The sequence below is a fragment of the Poecilia mexicana genome, unplaced genomic scaffold, assembly GCF_051168715.1.
Source record: "Poecilia mexicana isolate PSO_F unplaced genomic scaffold, ASM5116871v1 scaffold_15, whole genome shotgun sequence".
In the NCBI taxonomy this organism is placed as follows: domain Eukaryota; kingdom Metazoa; phylum Chordata; class Actinopteri; order Cyprinodontiformes; family Poeciliidae; genus Poecilia; species Poecilia mexicana.
In genome coordinates, this window is record NW_028263384.1 from 5,068,779 (window position 1) to 5,096,074 (window position 27,296).

Genomic DNA, 27,296 nt, shown 5'->3' on the forward strand with positions numbered 1-27,296 from the left:
ACAATATCCCATAACAAGGGGACAATTCCAACAGTTACAAAGACGTGTCTGTCTCCTTAAGCTGACATACTAAATGAGGAAGGCATCAATCAAGAAGCCCTTGGCAACTAATGCCGGGCAAGGCTAATGCTAGCATATCCAAGGCTAACATTAGCACATCCAAGGATAACGGTAGGACATCCAAGGCTGATGCTAGCATATCCAAGGCATATCCCAACATTCAGAGTTACTATTGAAAGATTTAGATAGAAGTCTGCCTACAAATACAACTGGCAATCATTGGGAAAACTTGAAAATTGATAGCTAGAGATGCTCTCCATCCAGTTAGACTGAGTTATTTTGCATAGTAGAATGGACAAAGATATCCCTGGAATACCTTTAGCTGTAATTACAGCAAAAAGTGTTATTCAAAGTATTGAATGGCTGAATACAAAGGCAAGGCACACTTTTTAGCTTTTTATTTATCATGATACTCAAGCAGTTATAAATACTCTTACAACGCACTACAGAATGTGCCAACTGTGTCCCTCATACCTGTGAGTGTGTACTATGTCTTGTACACACTGGTCTTTGTGGTAGCGGACAAACTGGGTACAAGTGAGTCGGACGTCCTCAGGCACAGCAGACGGACTCGAATCATCTCCGTCTCGATTATGCCACAGGCTGAGAAACCTGGACAACATCATTATTTCAGAACTTTCTCAAAAGACGTTACAAAAGCAGTGTGAAATCACAGCTGAAATCTCAGCCCACCTCTTCTTGAACGGCACAATGATGAGGTGTCTGTCCAGACCAAATATTCCAAATGAAAGGAAGCCCTGGGAAACAGCAAGCAAAAACAAGCACAAGCTGTAGTCTTCCCTACAACAGCACACACATGCATTTCCATTGACTATATAATTGTTCAAATTTGAAATGCGAAAATAAATTTGGCAATTTTGAAAAAAATTATTATTTTTTTTTTATAAAAGTTTTTGCATGAGGTTGTTTTTTGGCTGCATAGAAATTAGTGTATTTCACCAAACTTCAATGGAAACATTTATCACATCGCACGAGTCACATGATCAGCGACCAGATGATCAATATGAGCAACGACCTGGATGTTACTGGTGGCAAAAACGATAAAGACGACAACAGGAAGTGGTAGGATGATGGTGCGGCGTGCTTTCAATGACTTGTCACTCTAAGCTTATTCACGTGTGAATTTAATTGGATTTCTTTCATTTGGGAAATTGTGTGTTTTTTTATATTAGCAGAGCATCAACAAAGTTTTGCTGATATTTGTAACAGAAATGGAGCCAAAGATACAAAGCATAGTCACTGAGGTACCTGCCCATAGTTGGCCACAGCACAGAAAAACTGCAGCTCCAGGTAAAGCCGACCTGGATCTTTGTTGAACAGCCACCAGAGACAGCTGGACAGATTCTACATGACGAGACAGCAATACGTCTTCCACTGCTTACACTTCATTTATGATCTCCATCCAAGGCAGTGAAGTTAGAATTTGAAGGTGGTTATTAATTTCTCTTTGTGAAACAATCAGTTGCAATTTGTCCTCTTTGCTTCCTGCTTACCGCCAGCAGACTGACGCTGAGCAGCAAACAGAGCAACATGTGTCTCACAGTCTGCTTATCATCGCTGCTCTGAAGGCCTGGAGGTGGCAAATCCAGCGGCTGCTCCGAGTCCGATGATCTCGGCTGCTGTCCATCGCACAGCGCCCCGCTGTGGCCTGGAGCAGGAAAACAGAAATTAGAATTGAGGTTCCTTCAACCTTCCTTGAAGCTGCAGCATATAACTATTTTAACATATTTGTTAAAGCTGTCATCATGTTGTTAATGTGATTAAAAAAGTTACAAATTTTAATATGTTAGAAAATATATTAATCAAGCTCCTTCACCTCCTCCCAGTGCTACAACTGCTACCTTAAGAAATGCACTGCTCCCGGTCAAAAACAGCTAGTCAGAAAAAGGAAGGTCAAAGCGCTGTCATTAAACCTCGGGTACACGAGGTGAGGGTCTGAGCAGCATGTACACAAAAGTGATCAACAGCGCTAAGACCCTACTCCTGGCTGTGACTGTGACTGGTTGTTTCTGACCAAGTGGTGTATTTCTGTAGTAAGCGTTGGAAACACTGGGAGAAAAGGGAGGGAGTAAATTTTTTCACAAACTTTTTGACTCATACCATACTGTCATGACACAGTAAGAGTTTTAACATGCATGTAAAAACATATTCATAAAAGTTACATACATTTTAATACTACTAATAATAATAGTAATAGTGTTGAAATGTTGAATGTGTAAAATTACAGACAGCTGTTTCTTTGAATGTCTATCAGAATTACTAAAATGTCATGCCTAAATGTTGACTACGTTACCTTCTAGTTTGTGCATTTATGAAGTCATTACTATAAGTTTGTTACCTGTGCTCTGTGTGCTGGCCATCATGTCAGGCCTGGTCTGGAGAGGAGAAATGTTGTGGAAATCTCCTCAACGAGACAAGACAAAGGACAAAAAGAGAACAAACTATTAACAACAGAGCAACAGTCACACACTTGTCCATCTGGGGATAAAAACAAGGTCTGAAAGACTCAAATGTCTTAAAATTAAAGAGAGAAACACAGCAGCACTACATGAATTGATGTCGCAGGTGGGAGAATTTGTGGAGTTGGCCTCCTGCTGCTGCTGTTGTTGATCTTCCAGGTCAGCCGGAGCCCTCAGTTCATCGTTGATGCCGGTGACAGCAGCTCGGCTCAGGGCTTCGTACCCGACCTGCTCCCGGCCCCCCTGGCTCAGACCCATCAGAGAAATGGCACCGAGGGCCAAGCTCACAGCCAGAACCACAGCAGAGCTGATTATCTGAGGCAGAAGGAAATGAAGGGGTTTGTTATTGTTAGGATGACCGAAATAAATAAAAATAACACAATTCTGTTGTTTTAGACTGCTATTCCTATCCAGGTAACAAACCAATGAAATAAAAACATTTTAAACACAGAGTGGTGATGTGCCAATAGAAAAACAAAAAATTGGTGTTTGGCCAGTTCGAAACTCAAAAATACAAAGTTTTTCTGATTTCTAAATGCACCATATGGAAGTACAACATTCATCAGTGTTGATGTTGTTACTAGACAAAAAGCAGTCAAAGTTAGCTATTTTCAGCATTATAGAAGCTAAAAGACATCAGAAGTAGAAGTGGGAAGAACTATCCAAAATATCGATTACATCAATACCCAGTTGGTATCGGATCAATACTAGCATGGTAGGATCGATACTTTAGATTCAAATTCACTCATAAAAATATATTTTATTTTTGGTACTGTAGTTTTCTAACTATCTCATATATTTAAATTTGATTGTTCTCAAATAATGTTTTGCACTTTGTTTATGCAGGAAAACATGTAAACATATGTTTTGTTTTTCTATTGATTATAGGCGTAATGTTAATATGTTATCAAAGTATTTTACTTTACTTACATATAAAATTTCTCCAAATTTTGTCTGAGGTTATGACAAAAAAGTAAAGGAAAAACCACAACACCTAAAAAGTCTGAAGTTCGATGTTACAAAAGTGAATAAAAAGTATCAGTGATACTGGTGCTGTATATCGGATTTAAACCAAAATATGCAATACTGCACGCCTCTAGTAAGAAGCTCTTTATACAAAACCTTTTCTGCATCATGTAGAGACATGTCTGCAGTTTGTTCAGCTTGCCAGAGAACAGGAAGGCTGAAGAGAAAAGTTGCTGCTTTTTATCCTGGTGAGCTCACAGCAAATCACCTCATCATGTTACATTTCTTAAAGATAAATCAAAAATGGCAGTCAAAGCTGTACAATAACTGCAAATTCAAAATCATTCACACAGTTCTGATCAGAGGATCTCCAATAAAAACGTAAGATTCCAACCTGAGCTCTGCCATAGAAGAAGGCAGAGTCGAGGGTTTCTGTCCTTTCTCCTGATATGAGAAGGATTCCAACTGTCAAAAAGGGAATCCTACAAAAACACACCAAGGACAGAATACTTAAACTAAATTATTCATCTCTTTCCAGTGGAGCTCCAGAGAATTATCTTCAATTCATACAAAGGCACACAGAGTCATCTTCTTCAATCAAGACAGAAATATAAAACCAAATAATAAATAAAAGATCATCTTTTCTCTGTGGATGCCACGGCTCCTGTCCCTGAATTCTCACCCCCAGCCCACAGCCATGAAGAGCCCAGGTCTGAGTCTCAGCAGATCATCTCTGTTAGTCAGAGCCAGACACAGAGGGATTAAACCTGGACACACAAAGAAGCCCAAATGTCTCTGAAGCAAAGAATAAAATGTTTGTTTGGCTGCTTTACAGGAACTGATGTTGTTTTAAGCATCTGGCAAATACAAACCTGTCCAGATGTAAGTGCTGTACAGAGATCCGTACAATAGAGTGAAGGTGAGAACTTTACTGAGGTAATTATCTTCTTGTTTCACCAGGAAGTTCCACAGGATCATGCTAATGCACACTAAGAACTGTCACACAAAGCAGAGGGTTAAGGTAGCAGACTGGAGCAAATATGAGCAAATATGCATTATATTAATGAAAACTGTATCAAATTTAACTGACCTGAGCCAGGAAAAGATTCAATACGAATAGATGAGGGAGCTGATTAAATTTCCTGCTAAGCAACATCACAGCGATGGTCCAGACCTGACAGGAACACAAACTGAGTTTCTCTTTTAAAATATCGATGCTGATCCCTGGTAGAGACTCAACTCTTCACTTCTAATACCAAAACCCAAATCTGAGGCTTTGCATCAGTTGATTCCGATCCAATACAGAAAAACAGCTGAATGGACTTAAAACATTTGTTAAAGTTATGTTAGAAATGTTTGTAAATGTACAGAATTACAAAATTATCTGCTAACTCTGCACCAGTACAACACATTTAAACCCACCAACAGTGTCACAAGCCAGTCAAACATGGAAAAAACAACTTTCATTAGTTCAGTCAGTGCAGTTCAGAACAGAATGGTCAATGTAAAATAAATAGTAAAAAAACTGAAACTGTCAAAACAATATGTTGACTACTTTGGTCAAACATGTAAAAAATAAACAGCAAAAAATAAACACCAACAAAACTTTCAAATAAAGAGCAAGAGAAAATAGGAAAATTGATTATAATCTAAAATAAATAAAGAATGACTGTTGCCATAGTTCCCTCCCCTTTCTGTTTGCTGCAGCGAAGTGTACTTTCATATTTACGGACTTTGGTGAAGTGTATTACCCACAAGTCATTGCTGCATGTGATGTTTTGAGCTAAAAGGTGGATTGTATGTATGCGTACTGACTATGGAAAGCTGTTTTAACAGAACTAGACTGAATAGATTTGACCTTATGAATTGGGCACATTGTCATTGATACTCAATCTGGATTGTTTTTCAAACATCGAGAATGATCCAGATATTGATATGATATCGTTGAACTTGAGGGAGCAGCAATGTAGAAGCACCAAAACCACGAACCAGTCCTATGAGGCTGATGATGCTGATGTTGAAGCTGACGTTTTCCAGCTCTGCCACCAGGGGACTAGGGTCCATCAAAGGAATGGTCAACAACCAGGCCGACACGTACATGATCGGAGCCGACAAAAAAGTGCTGATCACCATCCCAGACGTCACCTAGAACATAGAAAAACTGCTTCAAGTCAAAAGATTTCTGGTCACAGTTCAAAGTCTTTTCACTCTGCTAGGCTTTCTAATCAAATAGAGATTTAAAGAGAAGCAGCAAAAGCAAATGAGATGGATCTGCAGATTCATGCAATTTAGTTGGCATTAAGCCTGTTGCAATAAGCAATTGATCGGTTAATTACATTATGAATTAAAATAAGCTTGATAATTAGAATTCGGATGATTAATATTATTTGAAGGATAATTTTGTTTTCAAACTTCATAATCGATTTTATTTAAAGTTTTGGTTGTGTGTGTGGTTTTTATTTCCTTTTATTTATTGTTTTTGATTGTTGTGTTTTAATTTTAATATTCAAGTTATCTTCCAGTTCAACATACAATTTAAGTTAATGAGTCTTTGAGGTGGTAAACTTGCATTATTATGCTGTTATCAATACATTACTTGAAAATAATCTCAAAAATATTAAGGTTGTTTATCGGTAACAAATTGTCCAGCAACATTTGTCTCCATAACAGATCTACTTCAAGATAAAAAAAAAGTGTAGCAATAAATTAATTTATATTATTAGATTAGATTATATAATATTATATCAATCAATCAATCAAATTTTATTCATATGGCACATTTCAGCAGCAAGGCATTTCAAAGTGCTTTACATAATTAAAATAAAAACAGCATGTGACATTGAATAAACTGAGAAAGAGAAAGACATTTTGAAAAAGATTAAAAAAGATAAAAACATTTCAAACCCGCACCCCTTTTAGGACTTCAGTTAAATGTCGTTTTAACTGGGGCTCTAACCCTCTGGGACTTTAGTCAAAAACACCGTTTGACAAGGACTCCAACCTCTAGGTTTTTAGTTGAAACACCGTCAACTGGGACTCTTAACCCCATAGGACTTTAGTTAAACGTCATTTAACAAGGATTCTCACACCCCTAGATATAGATTCGTTGAACTGGGACATTTACTGGGGGCTTTACATAGTCAGTGTGAAAGAGAAATAAAAATAAGTTAATAACTAGATGAAAAGTAAAGATAAAAACATTAAAAACATCGAAGACATAAAAACTAAAGATAAAAACATTAAAAACATCGAAGACATCAAAACCCACACTCTAACCCTAATTTAGCCATAAGCAACTCTAAACAGGTGGGTTTTAAGTTGAGATTTAAAGGCACCCAGTGTTTCAGCTGTTTTACAGTTTTCTGGAAGTTTGTTCCAAATATGTGGTGCATAGAAACTGAATGCTGCTTCTCCTCGTTTGGTTCTGGTTCTGGGGATGCAGAGCAGACCAGAACCATAAGATGTGAGGGGTCTAGACGGTTGGTACAGCAATAACAGATCTTTAAGGTATTGTGGTGCTAAACCGTTCAGTGATTTATAAACTAACAACAGTATTTTAAAGTATATTCTTTGAGCTACAGGGAGCCAGTGTAGGGACTTTAAAACTGGTGTTATGTGCTCTATCTTCCTGGTTTTAGTGAGAACACGAGAAGCAGCGTTCTGGATCAGCTGCAGCTGTTTGATTGACTTATTAGTCAGACCTGTGAAGACGCTGTTGCAGTAATCAATGTGGCTGAAGATAAACACCCAGGTTTTGGGCCTGATCGCTGGTTTTTAGTTGTAATAACTGAAGCTGTGCATTGACTCTATATCGCTCCTCTTTAGGTCCAAAGATAATAACTTCAGTTTTGTTTCTGTTCAGCTGGAGAAAGTTTTGGCACATCGACACATTTATCTGTTCTAAGCATCTGTTCAGTGATTGGATGGGTTCAGAGTCACCTGGTGACATCGTAATGTAGAGCTGTGTATCATCCGCATAGTTATAGTAGCTAATCCTATTTCCTGTTATAACCTGAGCCAGTGGGAGCATATAAACATTTAAAAGAAGGGGCCCTAGGATTGAACCTTGGGGTACCCCACATGTGACCTTTGACCTCTCTGATGAGCAGTTTCCGATTAAAACAAAGAAATCCCTGTTCTTTATGCAAGATTCAAACCAGTTGAGCACTGGACCGGAGAGCCCGACCCAACTCTCCAGTCGATTCAGTAAAATGTCATGGTCAACAGTGTCGAAAGCTGCACTGAGGTCCAACAGAACCAGCACTGTGGTACTCCCACAGTCTGTATTTATATGGATGTCATTGAACACTTTTACAAAGGCCGTCTTCGTGCTGTGGTGAGCACGAAAACCAGACTGGAAGGAGTCAAAGCGATTCATTATTGTTAGGAAGTTATTTAATTGTTTAAAAACTGCTTTTTCAAGAACTTTGCTGATGAATGAGAGGTTGGAGATGGGCCTGTAATTCTTCAGTAGTGATTTGTCTAGATTGTTCTTTTTTATCAGTGGTTTGATAACTGCTGTTTTCAAAGTTCAGGAAAACACCTGAAGAGAGCGATGAGTTTACTATTTGGATCAGATCATTAGCAACGACAGGCAAAACTTTCTTAAAGAAACATGTGGGTAGGACATCCAGACAGCAGAAACTGGAGCTTAATTGACTTATAATTTCTTCTAGGGTTTTATAATGAAGTAGTTGAAATTGAGTCATTTTTCCTGCATTTGTTTTGTTTGGGCACAGCATTGGTACTGGCTTTGGAGTGGATGTGCAGATTAATCCTCTGATCTTTTGAATTTTCTCTGAAAAGTAACTGGAAAACTTGTTGCAGGCGGCATTAGATTGAAGTTTAGGTGGCAGCGTCACAGGAGGATTTGTGAGCCTGTCAACAGTAGCAAATAGAGCTCAAGCATTGTTAATGTTTTTGTTTGTGACATCTGCAAAGAAAGTCTCTCTTGCATGTTTTAGTGTTGAGTGATAGTTACATTGTCTTTCTTTATAGATGTCATAATAAACGTGCAGTTGAGTTTTATGCCATTTGCGTTTGGCCCTACGGCAGAGTTGTCTTGCAGATTGAACTGCTTGTGCATTTCTCCATGGAGATTTCTTCCTACCAGACACAACCTTCACTTTAATGGGGGCAATGTAATCAATGATATCTGAAAGTTTGCACTGAAAATCATCTACCAACTTATCTACGTCATTATAGCTTAAGGACGAGGAAGAATAGATTTGATTAAATGTTTCTGTGTTTTCTGTGAAAGTACGTTTTGTGATAGTAGCTTATTGTACAAGTGGGTTAACGGATAAAGAACTTTCAAAGATAACAGCAAAGTGATCCGACAGGGCGACATCAGTTACAGAGAGGTTGGAAATATTCACACCCTTACTGATAACCAGGTAAAGTGTGTGTCCATGAGTGTGTGTTGCTTGTTTGCATTATATTATATTATATTAGATTAGATTATACAGCATCCAACTCTGAGTGATTAAGTCTAATTCTACTTAGGTCTGACATTTATCTATAAATTAACATATAAATTAACATATTTCTTTGCACATACTTGCTATTTTAGTGGTGTATTTTATATTTAAGTCATATTAAATTACACACACACACACACACACACGCGCACACACACAGACACACACACATACATACGGGGCGCCGCCAGGAATCTTGGGCCCCCTGACAAAAAATTTGTTTGGGCCCCCCTGCACAGCTGCTGTTACAATTTTTTGAGTCTATTTGATCTATAAAAAGCATCACAATTTTAAAGGCTTGCATCTACCTTGCTTTCTTTGGTTCAATACTGATAATTATTACTGATAATCAATACTGACAATATTTACTGCTCATGGATTTAACACCCAACAGTCCACATCCAGTATGCCAGTAGGTTGCTTAATTTATTTTCTATTAGATTACTGAAATGTGTCTCCCCATGAGCAACAGTCAAAAGCAATGTACAAAAATACATGAAGCAATCCAGACTTCTCAAAAATTCTATGTAGTTGCATTTTATTCAAGCTGCAGTCTATAACTTTAATAAAAACGATGTTTTCTCCATATTTGTTAAAGCCGTCACGATGTCGTAGCAGTTTGTTATGAGACAGATAATCTGTGAAAACAATTAATCTCCTCCACCTCCTTCCTGAACTACAATTACTGGAGTTCTGGAGTCCTGACCAAAACAACCAATCAGAATTAGTAGGACGCTCTTAGTGTTGCCAATCAACTTAATTCGCTCACTGCTAAATGGTGGAGAAACAACTAATCATTACAAGAAACCATTTGTCTGCCATCATTGGTAGCTATGCTAACTAAACTGAGCATTCACAGTTTTGTGCTATGCTATCTGCAGCACAGCACAAATCAAGGTGGAGGAAGGATGAGCAGCACCACATGAGATTGTGATTGACAGCACTAAACCTTTCCTGCCACTGACTGGTTCTTTCTAGCACTGGGAGAAGGCAGAAGAAATCATTTTTCACAGATTACCTCGGAAAATGTTATGCATTACTCGGCATAACATTTCATTTCACTGTTATGCGGATGATTTGCAACTTTACATTAGAACGGGATCACCTTCCACTTCACCTCCGCTTATTGCGCTAACGTCCTGCCTGGAGGAGATTAAGTCTTGGATGACCCATAACTTTCTTCAGTTGAACTGTTCCAAAACCGAGGCCATACTGATCGGAACACCTCATCAGGTTCAATCCTCGACTCTGACGAGTATTTTATTCTCTGGACAAGACATTCCCATTTCCTCCGTTGTTACAAACCTTGGCGTCCGAATGGACTCCCATCTCACATTTGAAAATCACATTAAGCACCTGTTTAAAACCTGTTTTTTTTCCATCTTTGCAATATTTCCAAAATTCGTTCATCTCTCTCCCGTTCTGATGCTGAGACCCTCATCCACACCTTTGTCTCCTCCAGTCTCGACTACTGTAACTCCATGTTCATCGGAGTCCACCAAAAACACCTTCAGAGGCTTAAGTATATTCAAAACAGTGCTGCCAGGATCCTAGTGAGAGCTCGTAAATTTGATGACATCACACCAACTCTTTACGAGCTTCACTGGCTTCCTGTAACTTATAGGATTCAATATAAAATTGCACTTATCACCCATCACTGTCTACATGGAACCTCACCGGATTACCTGAAGGACCTCCTTACTTCACATTCAACTTCTAGACCCCTACGATCCCAATCCAGCAATCTTCTCCACCTTCCTCGATCAAGACTAAGGACTATGGGTGATCGGGCATTTGCTGTGGCTGCTCCTCATCTTTGGAACTCTCTCCCGGACTATTTGAGAGCCCCGCAATCATTGTCCGATTTTAAAACTGGCTTGAAAACTTTCCTCTTTAGACAAGCCTTCTCCACTTTTATTTGATAGTCTTTTTTTAATTGTTTTTGATTGTTGATTTTATGTTTTTAGATGAACCATGTAGCACTTTGAGATTTTTATTAATGAAAAGTGCATTATAAATTAAATTTATTATAATTATTATTATTATTACCTGTCATACCATACTGTCACAACATAATGACAGTTTTAACAAATATGTGGAAAAAATATATTTATATAAAAGTTACATAATGTAGCTTTAATTTCACTCAGGAGAGGACGGGTCAGGAGGGATGTGGGTTATAGCTGCTGCTGACTGACTCACCTGTTAAGTGATAAAAGGTACAAGGGACAAGTTAAATACATTAATATGTTGGTAATTTTTTTTCCTTAATTCATCAAATGCTAGTGAAAAGGAGGCAAACAGTAGTCTGTAGCTAAGCTAATTATGCTAATTGGTTGATAATCTCACAGTCTACCCACCTCTCTTGGACAAAAACTGGGTTATAAATTAACACTCTTGCCTTTTTCTTTCTCTCCCTCTCTTTTTTTTTGAAAACCTGATTTTATAACTTTTCTTAGCAGCATATAGTAACTGCCACAATCGTTCTTGTCTTCCACTTTGTGCAGCTGAACAGCATCACGGTGAAGCGCTTCAAGCAGGAACGAACCATTTAACACAGATAAGGGAGGTGGGGGGGGGTCAATATAATATATGTGTTGCCATGGCAGCGCACTGAGATGCAGTGGCTTGGCACTTTTCCTGCATTTCGGTGGTATTAACTTGGATCATTTCACTTTAAGTTGGGCGAACCACCTCTTGGCTAAACATGAACCACCGCTACAGTAAACATGTTCTGTTTGCTGCGAACAGAGTCTTACGGCTGATTTTTTTACACTCTAATATTTTACATCCCGGAGGACATAGCAAGTGCTACATCAAAATGATGATTTTCTGTGACTGCATAGGGCGATAGAGCGCTGGTAGGTACATCTTGAAGATCAGCGAGAAGAGTATTTACGTAAACTGTGTAAATATTGATACAGTTGGGATTGTAAACTTCATGGCTCCTTTATTACCTTTGCATTAACGAGAAAATAATGTATTACTTCGTATTTGACTCTAAACTATCTGATCATCGCACTGAATGCCTGTGTGCTATCATTGAAATATGTAAACCAACTTCAGCCATTTGATAAATCGATAAACGATCAAGAAATTATTCTAAGTGCTCTGGTAGTTTTTAACATGATTTTTAATGTTTCTGCCACTTCATTACAGTCATATCACACTTCTAACAATATTTAACCCTCAAATAGCCAAACTGACACTGGTCAGAGATTTTGATGGCCATAATTAGGGGTGAAAGTAGTTTTAAATGTTTTAAATTCTTGGGGGTACTATGACAAAAGTATATATATATATATATATATATATATATATATATATATATATATATATATATATATATATATATATATATATAAAATTGCTTCTTTGGAGTTTCTGTGCTGATGAATTCTTTTGCGAAGCAATAAAAGAATAAAAGCTGGGTAGCTCTTGCATTGTTACAGATTGGAACTGTATTTCCCTCAGCCCACTGGCTGCAATGTCGACACCATGAGATGCCATGAGACCTAAATTCTGAACATCATGGCATGGGGTGCATCCCAGTTTTCCATGTCTGGCATATAACCATTCATTTTAGCTTTTAAATTGGTTATATTGATCCTGTGTCCAGATAGAGGGATAATTAGTAGGCCTAGCATCATGACCTGTTTGTTCTGAAGATCCTGCAGCTTCCACTTCGTCTTCCTGACATGGCTTCACCCTCACTCTTATACTGATAGGAGCTCTGTTAAGTTAAAAGCACATCTTCTGAAGTTGATATATGTCTCCTCCAAAAGGTTCCAGAGGAATCACCTCAAACCAGATGTTGGACTGGTTTTTATTTCAATGTTATTTGTGAATGTTCGAGCAATAAAAGCTGGGTAGCTCTTGCATTGTTACAGAATGGAGCTGTATTTTCAACAGTGGAGTTATAAAGGTTGAAAAAGGTTATTTTTGGAGAAAGTCCCATCAACATCAATATTTTCACTAAATAAGAAGCAAAAAATCTTTGATAGAGGAAAAAATGACTGAGCTGAAAGCGAGATGCCAGAGAGCAATAAAACTAACAACTTAATTTCACATAATTATAGCGGTAGAAGCCATTTGTTTGTTAAATACTTAATGAAACATATTTATTGTGTTTGATGTTTGTTGTGAATGACGTATACTCGCAGACGAACAAGATAATTAGTCCAAGTTTGTCAATTCAGAAACTACAGCAGCTGTGATGCACCACAGCAAAGATAAACAAAATAACCTGAACAGGTGGTCAACTCAAAACCACTCGCACCTTTTTACTCTCTCTCTCTTTGTCGTTTAAGCACACCCGTTGCCGTGGCAACGGCTCATTCCTTGAGCCGAGCACAGATTACGTTTAAAACATTTTGTCCGTTACGATAGGTTTTCAGGCTTGATATTTATTTTGCTTATTAATAAGCGCTCTCATGAACACAGCGGTGGTTGATTAGTTAATTTTAAATTCCTGCTCTGCTAGTTATTTTGATAATGGAACCGAAACGCGCAGAATTGCGCAACACCTTATTGAAACAATATTTACTGAAATTTTTATTTTTTTGGGTCATTAATTTGAACACGTTTTATTGACTTTCTTTTGTTTGTTTTTCTTTAATGAAGTTATGAACGTTTTGATAAGCCAGTCAGAGGAGGAAGTACTGGTCTCATCGTCCTGGCGGCGTTCAGTTTGTCATCTAATGCTGAGATCAACTCAAAACCTTCCACGATCGACGTATTGCAGCAAAGCACGAAGAGTTCAGAAACAATATGAAATGGGGGGGAAAAGCTATTTATTAACTGATTAAGTCATGTTTTTACGGAGCCCCCCCAGGGAACATGGGGATTTTTTTTTCTTTTGCATTCCCTCGCAAAAGGTTTTGTGTTCCCTCGCAATAACCTACTGATCAGTTCATGCGGCACAATTGATACTATAAGCCTTTTTTACGGTGGCCGCCGTACTTTCTGCTTTTATACAAGCTTATAAGGTTTTTCCATGGACTATTGAGTTATTATCGCGGGGTAATAAGTCGTCTGATTGTGTCTCCATTGTGTTCGTGTCTGAATGGTTTAAAGGCCTGCTTTCTGTGCAGTTCCATCTGAGCCTTAACAGACATAAACATGCAGTAAATAAATTGATTTTCAATCAGTTTTTTGCACCAAAGCGTTAATAATAATAAACACGTTTTATTATTATAAAACACAGCAAACTAATGGTGGTAGACGGCCGCACTGGATTAACTCGGGGAATCTCATCTGACCATGTATCAATCAACTCCTAACCTCTTCTTTGTTCTGTCACAATTATCGATTTTTTTATTTTTATTATCATGCTCCAAACTTTGCGAGGACTGACCACCCAGCTCACTCGCTTCCTCATACACACACAGCCAGCAGCGTCACCTTCCCATTCATATTAGATGACGTCACTCCCACATTGACACGCCCACCACCAGGTGTCAAAGCTGCTCCTGTCATATCAATAATTACTTATTTCATTCATATTGCTCTTATAGAGCCTCAGTGAAAACGTAAAAGTATTGCGAGGGAACGCAAAAGTATTGCGAGGGAACGCAAAAGAAAAAAAATTCCCCATGTCCCCTGGAGGGCTCCGTATGTTTTGGATTGTTCTTGAAAAACTAATCAGTCACGGCGGATTCGTGGGTGCACTCACGGCTGCACAGTGGACCCAATGATTCTTTACAGCAGACAGCTGCTCCTCTCTCTTGCAGGTACTGCGTACCCCCACTAAATCTTTTAGGGGTAAGCAGTACCCGACCGTACCCCTGGCCATAATAATCTGTGACCTTACTGTTAGGGACCGTAAATTATGTCGGAGTGTAAAACAATAGTTGTTGTTTTGTTAGCTATAAGGGCTGAACCACAGTACTCTCCAGTACCAGACGTGAGGATGAATACAAACATAAAAAGTGTTAGAATTCATGTGTACCCCAGGATTCCAATTAAAAAAGCCAAGAACATTTTAAGACTCCTCACACCCCGGTTACAATTTGCATTAAAGCAAGAAAAAACAGCCTGAAGAACAGTTTATACCCGGTAGCCATAAGGGCATTATACCCTGTAGTACTATATTGCATAGTTTGTAATAATGACATTTTATATATATATCTATAGATATATATATATATAGATATATATATATATATATATATATATATATATATATATATATATATATATCTATAGATATATATAGATATATATCTATAGATATATATATATGAGGCATTTCTTTCATTAAAAGATGAAAGCTTCATGCTGCTCCTGCTTCACTTCTGTTGCATGGATCTTACATGCTTAAATGTTTGAAATGCTGTATGGCATTAGTATTGTAATGCAGTGGTGGAGAAAGTACTCAAAAAATTTACTTAAGTAAAAGTACAAATACACAGACAAAAATATACTCAAGTAAAAGTAAAAGTACCACATTAACATTTTACTTAAGTAAAAGTAAAAAAGTACTGGATTTTAAAAATACTTAAGTATTAAAAGTAAAAGTACTTGCTGAATAATACCTAATTGCTAATATTAAGTGAACTGATCGTATTTAATTTTAATACATCAGTAATGTGCCATTTTAATGAACAATGCCACAGATAAAGCATGTTTTCATTGTGTTTACTCTATAACATAGTTTAGACTTAGATATTTGATTCTATGCATCATAATTTCAGGGATGGAAACATCTTGTCTCCTGCCCTAACATAGCATGAACTACTTCTTCTTTTTTGGCCACTAGTGACTTTTATTTTGAAAGAAATCCAACTGGCAGGGAAGGATATGGAAGTCCTATAGGACTTGGTAAAAATCCGTCCGGAAGAATCGGATCGTTCCTGAATGTCATATCACTATATTGTACTTTGGTCACAGCGTTGTCCCATATATGCGACACCTCAGTCAACACCTCCACACAATAATTCAGCGCATGAGTGACAACTTTTTTTCATTGCAGATGCAACATATGTGTCTCAGTACAGCTAGCTTTGCTAGCATCACGTCCACGGATCTGACCTTTCTTTAAGCTTTCCTTTGAAGTGACGCTAAAAGTTGGACGAAGTCCCCACTGTATGTGAAAGCGAAGTGCTGCTGATTTACCGCGGTAAAGCTAGCCGGCTCTGACTCCAGCCGGCCCAGCACACAATATACAAGTGCGCGGTCGCTCGAGACATTATGGTACACCCATTTACGTGCTGCTTTCACAATAAAAGCGCACATCCGGTCCATGTTTGAGCTACTCAAATCTGGCCGCAGCATTTGCAAACAGAAAATAATATATGCTGAGAAACTAATACAAAACTAATACCATATAGTCATTTTTATCTTTTTCCCCTAAGTTGCCGTGCACATTGCTGAGAAACTCTCTGTTTCCAAAGACTGCTACCACTTCTGGATGAAAGAGGGGCACCTCTAAAACAGAACCAGAAAGTGGCAACCAGATCTGATGTGTAATTTCAAAATAAAAGCCTATCAAAAAAGTCATTTTTTATCTTTTCCATCTAAGTTGCCGTGCACATTGCTGAGAAACTCTCTGTTTCCAAAGACTGCTACCACTTCTGGGTGACAGAGGGACACCTCTAGAACAGAACCAGAAAGTTGCAACCAGATCTGATGTATAATTTCAAAATAAAAGCACTTCAAAAAAGTCATTTTTTATCTTTTCCCCCTAAGTTGACGTGCACATTGCTGAGAAACTCTCTGTTTCCAAAGACTGCTACCACATCTGGGTGACAGAGGGACACCTCTAGAACAGAACCAGAAAGTTGCAACCAGATCTGATGTATAATTTCAAAATAAAAGCACTACAAAAAAGTCATTTTTTTATCTTTTCCCCCTAAGTTGCCGTGCACATAGCTGAGAAACTCTCTGTTTCCAAAGACTGCTACCACTTCTGGGTGACAGAGGGACACCTCTAGAACAGAACCAGAAAGTTGCAACCAGATCTGATGTATAATTTCAAAATAAAAGCACTTCAAAAAAGTCATTTTTTATCTTTTCCCCCTAAGTTGCCGTGCACATTGCTGAGAAACTCTCTGTTTCCAAAGACTCCTACCACTTCTGGATGACAGAGGGACAACTCTAGAACAGAACCAGAAAGTGGCAACTAGATCTGATGTGTAATTTCAAAATAAAAGACCATTAAAGTAGTAGTTTATATCTATTCCACCTAAGTTGCCGTGCCCATTGCTGAGAAACTCTGTTTCCAAACACTGCTACCACTTCTGGGTGACATTGGGACACCTCTAGAACAGAACCAGAAAGTTGCAACTAGATCTGATGTGTAATTTCAAATTAAAAGCCTATCAAAAAAGTCATTTTTTATCTTTTTCCCACCAATTTGCCTTGCACATTGCTGAAAAACTGTGTTTCCAGTGACTTCTCTCACTTCTGGGTGACAGATGGACACCTCTACAAGACAACCAGAAAATATCAAACACATATGATCTATAATTTCAAAATTAAATCCCTTTAAAATAATACGTTTTTATTTTTATATACACAAATAAGTAGAAAATGTAAAGAGCTGCCTCACTCAATCATCTTTTTTATATACAGATTTTTCTATAATCTCCTATACATGTACTACTTATATACAAACCAGATTTCAAAACAGGTGTGACACTAAACAATTTGTGAATAAAAACTGAATGCAATGGTGTGGAGGTGGCAACATATAATATTTTATTCGTAATAGAACATAGATGGCAGATCAAAAGTTTAATCTGAGTAAATGTAACATTTTACAGGAGATATATGTTGAGTCAAAATTTCACAATGTCTATAAATCCCAAAAAAGTTGGAACACGGCCATTTTGACCACTCTGTGCCATCTCCCCTTCTTCTTACAACACTCAGACGTTGTAAGACGTTGACTTTTTTGATAGGCTTTTATTTTGAAATTACACATCAGATCTGGTTGCCACTTTCTGGTTCTGTTTTAGAGGTGACCCTCTGTCATCCAGAAGTGGTAGGAGTCTTTGGTAACAGAGAGTTTCTCAGCAATGGGCATGGCAACTTAGGTGGAATAGATCTAAACTACTATTTTAATGGTCTTTTATTTTGAAATTACACATCAGATCTAGTTGCAACTTTCTGGTTCTGTTCTAGAGGTGACCCTCTGTCATCCAGAAGTGGTAGGAGTCTTTGGTAACAGAGAGTTTCTCAGCAATGGGCATGGCAACTTAGGTGGAATAGATCTAAACTACTATTTTAATGGTCTTTTATTTTGAAATTACACATCAGATCTAGTTGCAACTTTCTGGTTCTGTTCTAGAGTTGTCCCTCTGTCACCCAGAAGTGGTAGCAGTCTTTGGAAACAGAGAGTTTCTCAGCAATGTGCACGGCAACTTAGATGGAAAGGATAAAAAATGACTTTTTTGATAGGCTTTTATTTTGAAATTACACATCAGATCTGGTTGCCACTTTCTGGTTCTGTTCTAGAGTTGTCCCTCTGTCACCCAGAAGTGGTAAAAGTCTTTGGAAACAGAGAGTTTCTCAGCAATGTGCACAGCAACTTAAATGGAAAGGATAAAAAATGACTTTTTTGATAGGCTTTTATTTTGAAATTACACATCAGATCTGGTTGCCACTTTCTGGTTCTGTTCTAGAGGTGTCCCTCTGTCATCCAGAAGTGGTAGCAGTCTTTGGAAACAGAGAGTTTCTCAGCAATGTGCACGGCAACTTAGGTGGAAAAGATAAAAAATGACTTTTTTGATAGGCTTTTATTTTGAAATTATACATCAGATCTTGTTCCAACTTTCTGGTTCTGTTCTAGAGGTGTCCCTCTGCCATCCAGAAGTGGTAGCAGTCTTTGGAAACAGAGAGTTTCTCAGCAATGGGCACGGAAACTTAGGTGGAATAGATCTAAACTACTACTTTAATGGTCTTTTATTTTGAAATTACACATCAGATCTAGTTGCAACTTTCTGGTTCTGTTCTAGAGGTGTCCCTCTGTCACCCAGAAGTGGTAGCAGTGTTTGGAAACAGAGAGCTTCTCAGCAATGTGCACGGCAACTTAGATGGAAAGGATAAAAAATGACTTTTTTGATAGGCTTTTATTTTGAAATTACACATCAGATCTGGTTGCCACTTTCTGGTTCTGTTGTAGAGGTGTCCCTCTGTCATCCAGAAGTGGTAGCAGTCTTTGGAAACAGAGAGTTTCTCAGCAATGTGCACGGCAACTTAGGGGGAAAAGATAAAAAAATGACTTTTTTGATAGGCTTTTATTTTGAAATTACACATCAGATCTGGTTGCAACTTTCTGGTTCTGTTCTAGAGGTGTCCCTCTGTCACCCAGAAGTGGTAGGAGTCTTTGGAAACAGAGAGTTTCTCAGCAATGGGCACGGCAACTTAGGGGAAAAAGATAAAAATGACTCTATATATATATATATATATATATATATATATATATATATATATATATATATATATATATATATATATATATATATATATATATATATATATGTTTTGTATTAGTCTCTCAGCATATATTATTTTCTGTTTGCAAATGATGCGGCTGGATTTGAGTAGCTCAAACATGGACCGGATGTGCGCTTTTATTGTGAAAGCAGCACGTAAATGGTGCAAAATGTCTTGAGCGACCGCGCACTTGTATATTGTGTGCTGGGCCGGCTGGAGTCAGAGCCGGCTAGCTTTACCGCGGTGCTGATTTTACATGTCGCCATATCTTATAATTTATGCAGCGCTATTATATTACTGACGATCAGACAGACATCTTCTCCCGCTCAGAGGAAACCTCTGCGCATGTCTGGAGCTCCGCATGCGAGTAAAGGTGGAGGCGATGGGTGACAGACACTAAGTCACATTATTGCTTGGATTTTACGGCGCCACCTTAAGACTCTGAACGAGTAACGCGACAGTTTTGTAGAAATATAGTGAAGTAGAAAGTACAGATACTTACTGTAAAATGTAATGGAGTAAAAGTAGAAAGTACCCATTATTAAATCTACTTAAGTAAAGTACAGATACACGAAAATTGTACTTAAGTACAGTAACGAAGTACTTGTACTTTGTTACTTCCCACCACTGTTGTAATGCAGTTTGTTGTTTCAAACAGAACTCAAGAACTCACCACCTCCAGCTCCATGTTGTAGTGGCCGGCATATATAGCCACGCTTGGTGCAGTTGGAAAGACTCCATAGAGAAAAGCAAAATTGGATAAACTGGTGTGGTTCGGACTTGTGCTGTTCACCCCGACATCCAGGATGTCCACCATGTCTTTGCAGACCAACGGCATCACCAGGCTGGACCAGACAAACACCACATAATTACTAAAACACTAAACGCTTCCAGATGTTGCACTTTGTAGCTCGGTTTTAGATCTCCAAACTTTTCAGCTTATATACTTTACCCTGTAAAGATGACAGAGCCCAGAAGGGGGCAGTGTCAAGCATTTTCCAGGCCCAAAATGCCATTTTATAGGACAACCAAATAACTACATTAACTTCAGTTGTTATAAAATACTGTATATATCAAACATGATTTAAAAGAAATTTCACTTTGTAATTCAATGCCTTGAAATTGGGTCTGTCTCTTTAAGAAGCTTCAGCTCTTTCTGAATCTCCGCCTTCAGGAAGTCATCCCAGCATGGCTCCTCGATTAACCCACTATTAACCCTGTTACCGACTCTTTGCAAGCCCATCACTTAATCACACGACCAGGGGCGCCGCCAGGAATCCTGGGCCTCATGACAAAAAATTAAATTGCCCCCCCCCCCCTGCAACTGCTGCTACAGTTTCTTGAGTCTATCTGTTTGTTAAAGTCACAATGTTGTGACTATGAGACGGATAATCTGAAAAAAATCAATCTCCTTCACCTCCTCGCTGAACTACTATTGTTAGCTAAAGTAATGCAACGTTCTGACCAAAAACAACCAATCAGAACCAGGAGGAGGGTCTTACTGTTGTTAATCTACCTCATTCACTCCTTTCTAAATGTGCTAATGGCAGAGAAACAACTTATTGTTACAGGAAAACTTCATTGGTAGCTATGCAAACTAGACTGAGCATTCAGTTTGAATCTGCATAGCTCTGTGCTATGCTAGTTACAGCATAGCACAGAGCAAGGGGAAGGGAGGATGAGCAGCCACATGAGATTGTGATTGACGGCGCTAAAACCCACCTCCTGCCTCTGATTGGTTGTTTCTAGATAGCACGGGGAGAAAGTAGAGGAAATAATTTTTTCACAAATTATCTCTCATGCTACACTGTCACAACACAATGACAGTTAACAAATATGTAAAAAGAAATCTTTTTTATAAACGTTAAATACTGCAGCTTTAATTTCAGTTAGAAGAGGACAGGTCAGGAAGGACGTGGCAACATACTGTATATCTGTAATTTAAATGCAAGCCAAGGTAAAACTGTGTGGGCTGGCTGCAGTCCAGACAGGAGGCTGTTTTTTATTATCATTTTATAAAGATTGTTTGAATTTCTGTCAGCAACAAATACATTGTTTTTGTTGTGTAATTGTAAAAAGAGCAAAGACACAGAGAAATCCGTATAGATTCCCTGGAGTGATGCTAACTAGCTTGTCATTGGACACAGTGTTGCTCACCTTTTTCACTGGGACAGGGGGGGAAGAAGGTGTATGCTGGTATGGTGGTTAGAGCTGCTGCTGACTGACTCGTCTGTTGTTAAGAGACGAGTTTCTTAAGAGGTACAGGTACAAGTTCAACATATGAATATCTTGGTATTTCTTTTCCTTAATTCATTAAATGCTATGGAGGCAAACAGTAGTCTGTAGCTAAGCCAACTATGCTGAATGGTTGATAATCTCACACAGTCTACTCACCTCTCAGAGAAAAACTGTGTTACAAATTCACACTCTTGTCATTTTCTATCTCTTATCTCTCTACTTTTTTGAAAACTTGACTTCATTATTTTTCTAGGCAGCATAGTGACTGCCACAGTCGTTCTTGTCTTCTACTGACTGCTGCTGAAAACGTCACTGTCAAGTGCGCCAAGCAGGAACAAACCATTTTCATGCAGATCCAGGAGGGGTGTTCAATACAAATGTAGATGTGCACTTTTTGGTCTGGGAGGGGTAACATTTAATTTTTACTGCTAAAAAAAACACAATAACAGTAATAGACAGGGCCCTGATTTTTTTTTTTACATTTCTGTAAAAAAATGTCCTAACTTCTAAGCCTTGCAGTTCGGGAGAGTTCTGAGAAAGCAGGGAGCCAGAGACCTCCGCTTTAGTCAGCGCTAACCAACAGATACACGTCTTATATCATTCATCTTCAGGCCCCGCCCAGCAGAATCGTGAGCAAAACTCGTTGAGTTCAACCAAAAAAAGGGAGCAGCAAACAAAACTTTCAGAATCTCCACTAAAAACTTAGGCTGTCAACCAAAAAATTCTGACATGCACAAATAAAAGATTATGTTCTGAAAATAACTTTTACACTTCAAACAAAAATGAGTGAAAAAAGCAGGAACGAACAATAAAATAAGTTTGGTTTGTATCCTTGTCTGTCTGTGCAGCTGACCTCACAGTTTTTATGACTAGTTTTAGAGTTACATTAACTGAATAAAAGTGACTTTTACATAGGTTGTCTTGACGGCTATCATGGCGGAGTAAGCCGCATTCTGAATAGATTGATGTCATGTACAAAGGGTCAGTATTTGATTTTACAAAAATAAAACTGACTAGAAGTGAACACTCCTGACATCCTCCTCTGTCTTACTTACAGTTTGGCTGTTATGAGGAGAATCAGGGCAACTCCAGTGTCTCTGGTTAGTTTTCTTAGCTGGCCGACCTGCCTCATAAGTACAGAGATAACATCTCAGTAAACCTTTTAGGCTTGTGACCATAAAAAAAAAAAAAGATTCAATCTCCAACAGCTCACCATAATGAGGCCAAGGTAAAACAACGCTGCTCCTCCGAAGGAGTTGGCCAGGCCGTCTATGAACTCAGAAAGAACGGAGGGAATCCGTTCTCCCAGGGCAAAATGAGAGATGATTCCCACTATCACCATGAACACTATTGGGTTCTTCAACACCTTAAGAGGCAAAGAGACAAATTTAGAAGAATGAACCAAACGTTAATACTTCATAACTGATATTACCTGTAAAACTACAATTCCCAGAATGCCAAGACTATTGTGTTGCAGATGGCTGGCCTGCCTCCAACTTTGCACTTCACAGAGAGCAAAGCCAATGGGGTTGAGGAGCATGAGGGAAACCGGGGCGACTAGGTAGATGTACTGCAGGTATTCTGGGTACGTGCTTCGATACAAAGCGTCGACTGGAAGAGAAGACACAGCCAGACCTGAGAAATTATCTCAGATCAAATGTCCATGCCGGGTGATTCTTACCAATTGGGTATCCCAAGGCAAAGTCATTACTCTGGGTAGCAAAAATGGCGTAGAGACCAGCCTTGCTGTATCTATTGTCTGGACTGGCCACCATCAGTGTCAGCACACACACCAGCACAAACACCGTAACCTGCTAGCAAGACAAGGTTATTAATTTTCTTCTAATATAGCAATAATAATATAATAAAAATATATAGACACATTGCATGTTACGCACGCGCACAACGCTGGAGGGCAAAAAGGCAATTCTTTTACATGTCATCCACAGAGCTGCTGTAATAGAATCATTCTGTTAACTAAATGAAACCTGAAGATGTTGGTGTTATTTAGTGCAGAGCGCCTCAGCTAAGGGAAAAATAACGCAGAAAAATCATTGTGGAATTATTCAAAACCACTGGCTTTCTTTTTTTTCCTCGGTCTGTCAGCTATGTTACACACAGACTTATTACCATAGTAACTGATTGACTACAGCTCCATGAGTTCAGCACAAAAAAAACACGCAAAAATCTTCCTCAAAAACAACAAAACATTCAGTCCATCACAGTTTTATTGTTTTAAGCTTGATGTTTATTTTGTTGTAGTTGATCATGTTCAGATGATCAACTACAATTAACAGGTAAACTGTTACTGTGTTCACGCAGTAACAGTTGATTAGTTAATTTAGTCACCTGCTCCATTGATGATCTGTCAGAGTTGGTGTGTAGGTCGCCTTTTTTTTAACTGAAGTAAACACACCAAATTCTGCAGCACATCTACATGTCAAGGTTGTCAAAGTCAAGCTAGCATAATTGACTGGCCTCCCTCTCCTATTTTTTTAAAATGGAAACTTTTTCCTGACTTGTGAAATGGGATATCCTTGAACTTTGTTACCTAATTGTCGTAGTGTTGACAGTAAGTAGCAAAGCGTTGCATCCCTTTATCTTTTATGTCATGTATACATTTAAGATTTAGCATGTTATGTTGACAATTTGAAACTAAAACCAATGGTAGTCATCATCGACAGTCATCCGTGCGTGACGTCACGTTGCAGTGTGTCTATAATAATAACATATAAACCTTTGCAACCAAGACACTCCAAAGAAAAGCCCAAATGACGTCCCCAAAGTCCAACACGACCATGTTTTTAAAGAGTAAAGCAGGAAGAGCAAATTTAGAGACAAAGTTCCCCAAACCCTTTGCCTGGCTTTCCGTGATCATATCAGTCCTGTGGGAAGAAAAAGGTTTAAATCTTCCAAGTTCAAATTATTTGACATGTCACACACACATGTCTCTGTTTCCATACACCTACCGTCCAGCTATGTAACCACACAGAATGATTCCAAAGCACTCAAGGAGAGCCGGAAACAGCTTGTCAATGGACATGTGGGGTCCCACAGCGGAGCCAGCCAACGTGTTGTGGGAGATGTTTTTCCCGTGGATGAACACATAGTTGTTGGGAGTCTCCATGGCAACACTGGGTTGAGAATTGGAGGGTTTCTGGTGATGGCTCCAGAATCTGGTATAGACTGCTACAAATCAGAAGATGCTTTGAAGAAGTTGACATCTGAGGCTTACTGTTATTTAATAAAATAACAGGCAAAACAATTTTAACATCCTGTATTTATGGAGTTAAATTTGTTTCACAATTATTCAATAAAAAAAAAAATCACATAAAAAAAATAAATTTGTGATCAAAACTTTTGGATTTGCAAAAAATGTTTTGTTTTGAACAAAAAAAACTTTATCACAATCAAAAAAAATTAACAAATGAAACCTTTTGAATTGCAATAACTTTTTTATTGTTAAAAAAGCTTTTTATTATTATTAAAATCACTCATTTTTGCTTGATGAAGTGACAAAGTTATTTGCAGAACATAAACTTTTAATTTGCACATGTCAGAATTTTTTGGTTGACAGCCTAAGTTTTTAGTTGAGATTCTCAGTTTTGGTTGATGCTCCCTTTTTTTTGGTTGAACTCAACGAGTTTTGCTTGCAATTCTCAAATGAACATCCTGGGTGGGGCCTAAAGACGAACGATGTCAGACCTGTCCCTATTGGTTAGCGCTGACTAAAGTGGATGACTGACTCCCTGCTATCTCAGAACTCTCCCGAACTGCAACGCTTTCTGCTTCGCTTCGGTGACGGGACACAGAATGTGAATGGTAAGTAATCTTCACAAAATTACACTGTTTAACAGCTACTAAAATGTCCACCTTTTTTTCAAAAAATAAATTTTACACAATTTATGATGGCAGTCACATATCTTGTCTGCCACGACCCCTGTAAGCATATCGTGCTACCTAATGTCAGCACTAGGTAAAGTGTAAAAAGTAGGCTTAAAATGAGTGATTTAAAATTTTTTAAAAAAGAAAAATGTTTCTTAATTTTTTTTGTTAAAAAAATATTACAATACAAAAAGTTTTGACCAGTTTCATTTTTTTATTCAGACTATTTTTTTGTTTGAAACATCTTTTTTGCAAATCCAAAAGTTTTGATCACAATTTTATTTTTTATTTGTTTGTATGACATGATTTTATTTTTGAATGAATAATTGTGAAACAAATTTAACTGCGTAATTATTTGTACTGCAAAGTTGGAACTTATGGGTTCAAAGTCTGAAAAAATGACACAACACTCCTATCAATTCTCCCATTTTGGCTAGGAAACTACCGTATTTTACCTGTGTCCTGCCATGCCATATTACTATTTTCCTGTAAATTTCCCGTTATAGTTATTACATTGCAAAACAGATCTAACGTTATGTGTCGATCCTAAACCACCTAATTACAACATCCTAATTTATCCTACATGCATGATATTGGTATTATTTCAAAGGTATTCTAATGCTCTTTGAAATGAATGGAATGAGAACATCAGTTTTGAAAAGGTAATCTGTTTTGGAAAGGGGGGTGTGGAGAACTGGGGGAAGATGTACAGCAACGGCTGGCGAACCTTCCCCCCAATTTTTCTAGTTACGCCTCTGTATTGTCTCCAAACAGGGGGTTGAGTCAGTCTCTCCTATCAATACCAGATAATTTGAAGCGAAATACGACGGTGCAAAACCCAAAGCCGTGGCTGTATAAAATGAAAAGGCGGACAAAGCGACCTGGTATCCGGGATTCCCTCATCGTCATTGCCAGCTGACCGTTAGCGTGATCATACCTGCGTGTTAAAAACACATCTTGGGGCGCGGTAAGCCGTGCCCCTCTAACCGTTTATGCTGTTTGAAATTATTTATTGGGCTAATATACTTCTTACCTCTGTCCTAGAAACACGGCACTACACAGACGACCGGTATTCCTCTGTCTTTTTTGTTCTCTAAGCTCTTGTGTTTGCTGTTTGGTTGCAGGCGGCTCCCAATCTGACAGCTGCAGCAAGTAGACACGCTCCCACAAATGACTGACAGAAGTTTCAGCCAATCATTGTAAAGAACGCTTTCCACTGGCCTCTGTGATTGGTTCACTTAAGAGGACCGTTCTTCAGAGAGAAATCTACAGAAACAAGAATCTTGAGTTTACAACACAACTACCAGATACTCCGTTTAATCAAATTGCTAGTATAAATTCAACAATGTACACTCTTCTTTTGTAAAAACAGGCTTTCGCAAACATTATCAGCTGTTAATTTAATGACAGATATAAGCAGCAGAGCAGAGGTGGAACCTATGTGGGGAAGCCCACTCAGATACAATCTCTCCCACACTATGGAAGCTCGTTTCCGCCACTCTGGTAAATAAATAAATAAATAAATAAATAAATAAATAAATAAATAAATAAATAAATAATCAATCAATCCCATTAATTCGAGATACTTTCTCGAAATACTGAGATACTATGAAGATCCAGGATAAAGAGGGCAGGTCGATCTGCGTTTCCCCATCAGATAGGGTTCCCCCTGCCCAGGGGCGTGGTAAAGGGGGAAAAGGGATGACAATTCTAGGGGCCCTGACCAACTGGGGGCAATCCACAATTT

General features: G+C 38.4%; 1 protein-coding gene across 3 annotated transcripts in view; it reads right to left on the reverse strand.

Moving 5' to 3' along the window:
* Positions 1 to 27,096, reverse strand: part of LOC106908410 (lysosomal cholesterol signaling protein-like) — a 30,654-nt gene extending 3,558 nt beyond the window's left edge. Inside the window, exons 1-19 of one of the 3 annotated variants that reach the window (XM_088012903.1) lie at positions 26,583 to 27,094; positions 24,634 to 24,853; positions 24,402 to 24,549; positions 23,346 to 23,475; positions 23,097 to 23,275; positions 22,878 to 23,030; positions 22,720 to 22,787; positions 20,100 to 20,271; positions 5,496 to 5,651; positions 4,597 to 4,680; positions 4,379 to 4,502; positions 4,189 to 4,273; positions 3,901 to 3,988; positions 2,630 to 2,855; positions 2,420 to 2,482; positions 1,575 to 1,729; positions 1,330 to 1,425; positions 754 to 818; positions 535 to 672 (exon numbers count right to left, since the gene is read on the reverse strand). In XM_088012903.1, coding sequence (XP_087869029.1) covers positions 535 to 672; positions 754 to 818; positions 1,330 to 1,425; positions 1,575 to 1,729; positions 2,420 to 2,482; positions 2,630 to 2,855; positions 3,901 to 3,988; positions 4,189 to 4,273; positions 4,379 to 4,502; positions 4,597 to 4,680; positions 5,496 to 5,651; positions 20,100 to 20,271; positions 22,720 to 22,787; positions 22,878 to 23,030; positions 23,097 to 23,275; positions 23,346 to 23,475; positions 24,402 to 24,549; positions 24,634 to 24,791 — 2,288 coding nt within the window. In that variant the 5' untranslated portion in view covers positions 24,792 to 24,853; positions 26,583 to 27,094. Of the gene's footprint in view, positions 1 to 534; positions 673 to 753; positions 819 to 1,329; positions 1,426 to 1,574; positions 1,730 to 2,419; positions 2,483 to 2,629; positions 2,856 to 3,900; positions 3,989 to 4,188; positions 4,274 to 4,378; positions 4,503 to 4,596; positions 4,681 to 5,495; positions 5,652 to 20,099; positions 20,272 to 22,719; positions 22,788 to 22,877; positions 23,031 to 23,096; positions 23,276 to 23,345; positions 23,476 to 24,401; positions 24,550 to 24,633; positions 24,854 to 26,582 lie in introns of all 3 variants that reach the window. The other 2 variants (XM_088012902.1, XM_088012904.1) reach the window with 2 other exon arrangements.
* Between the last annotated feature and the right edge of the window lie 200 nt (positions 27,097 to 27,296).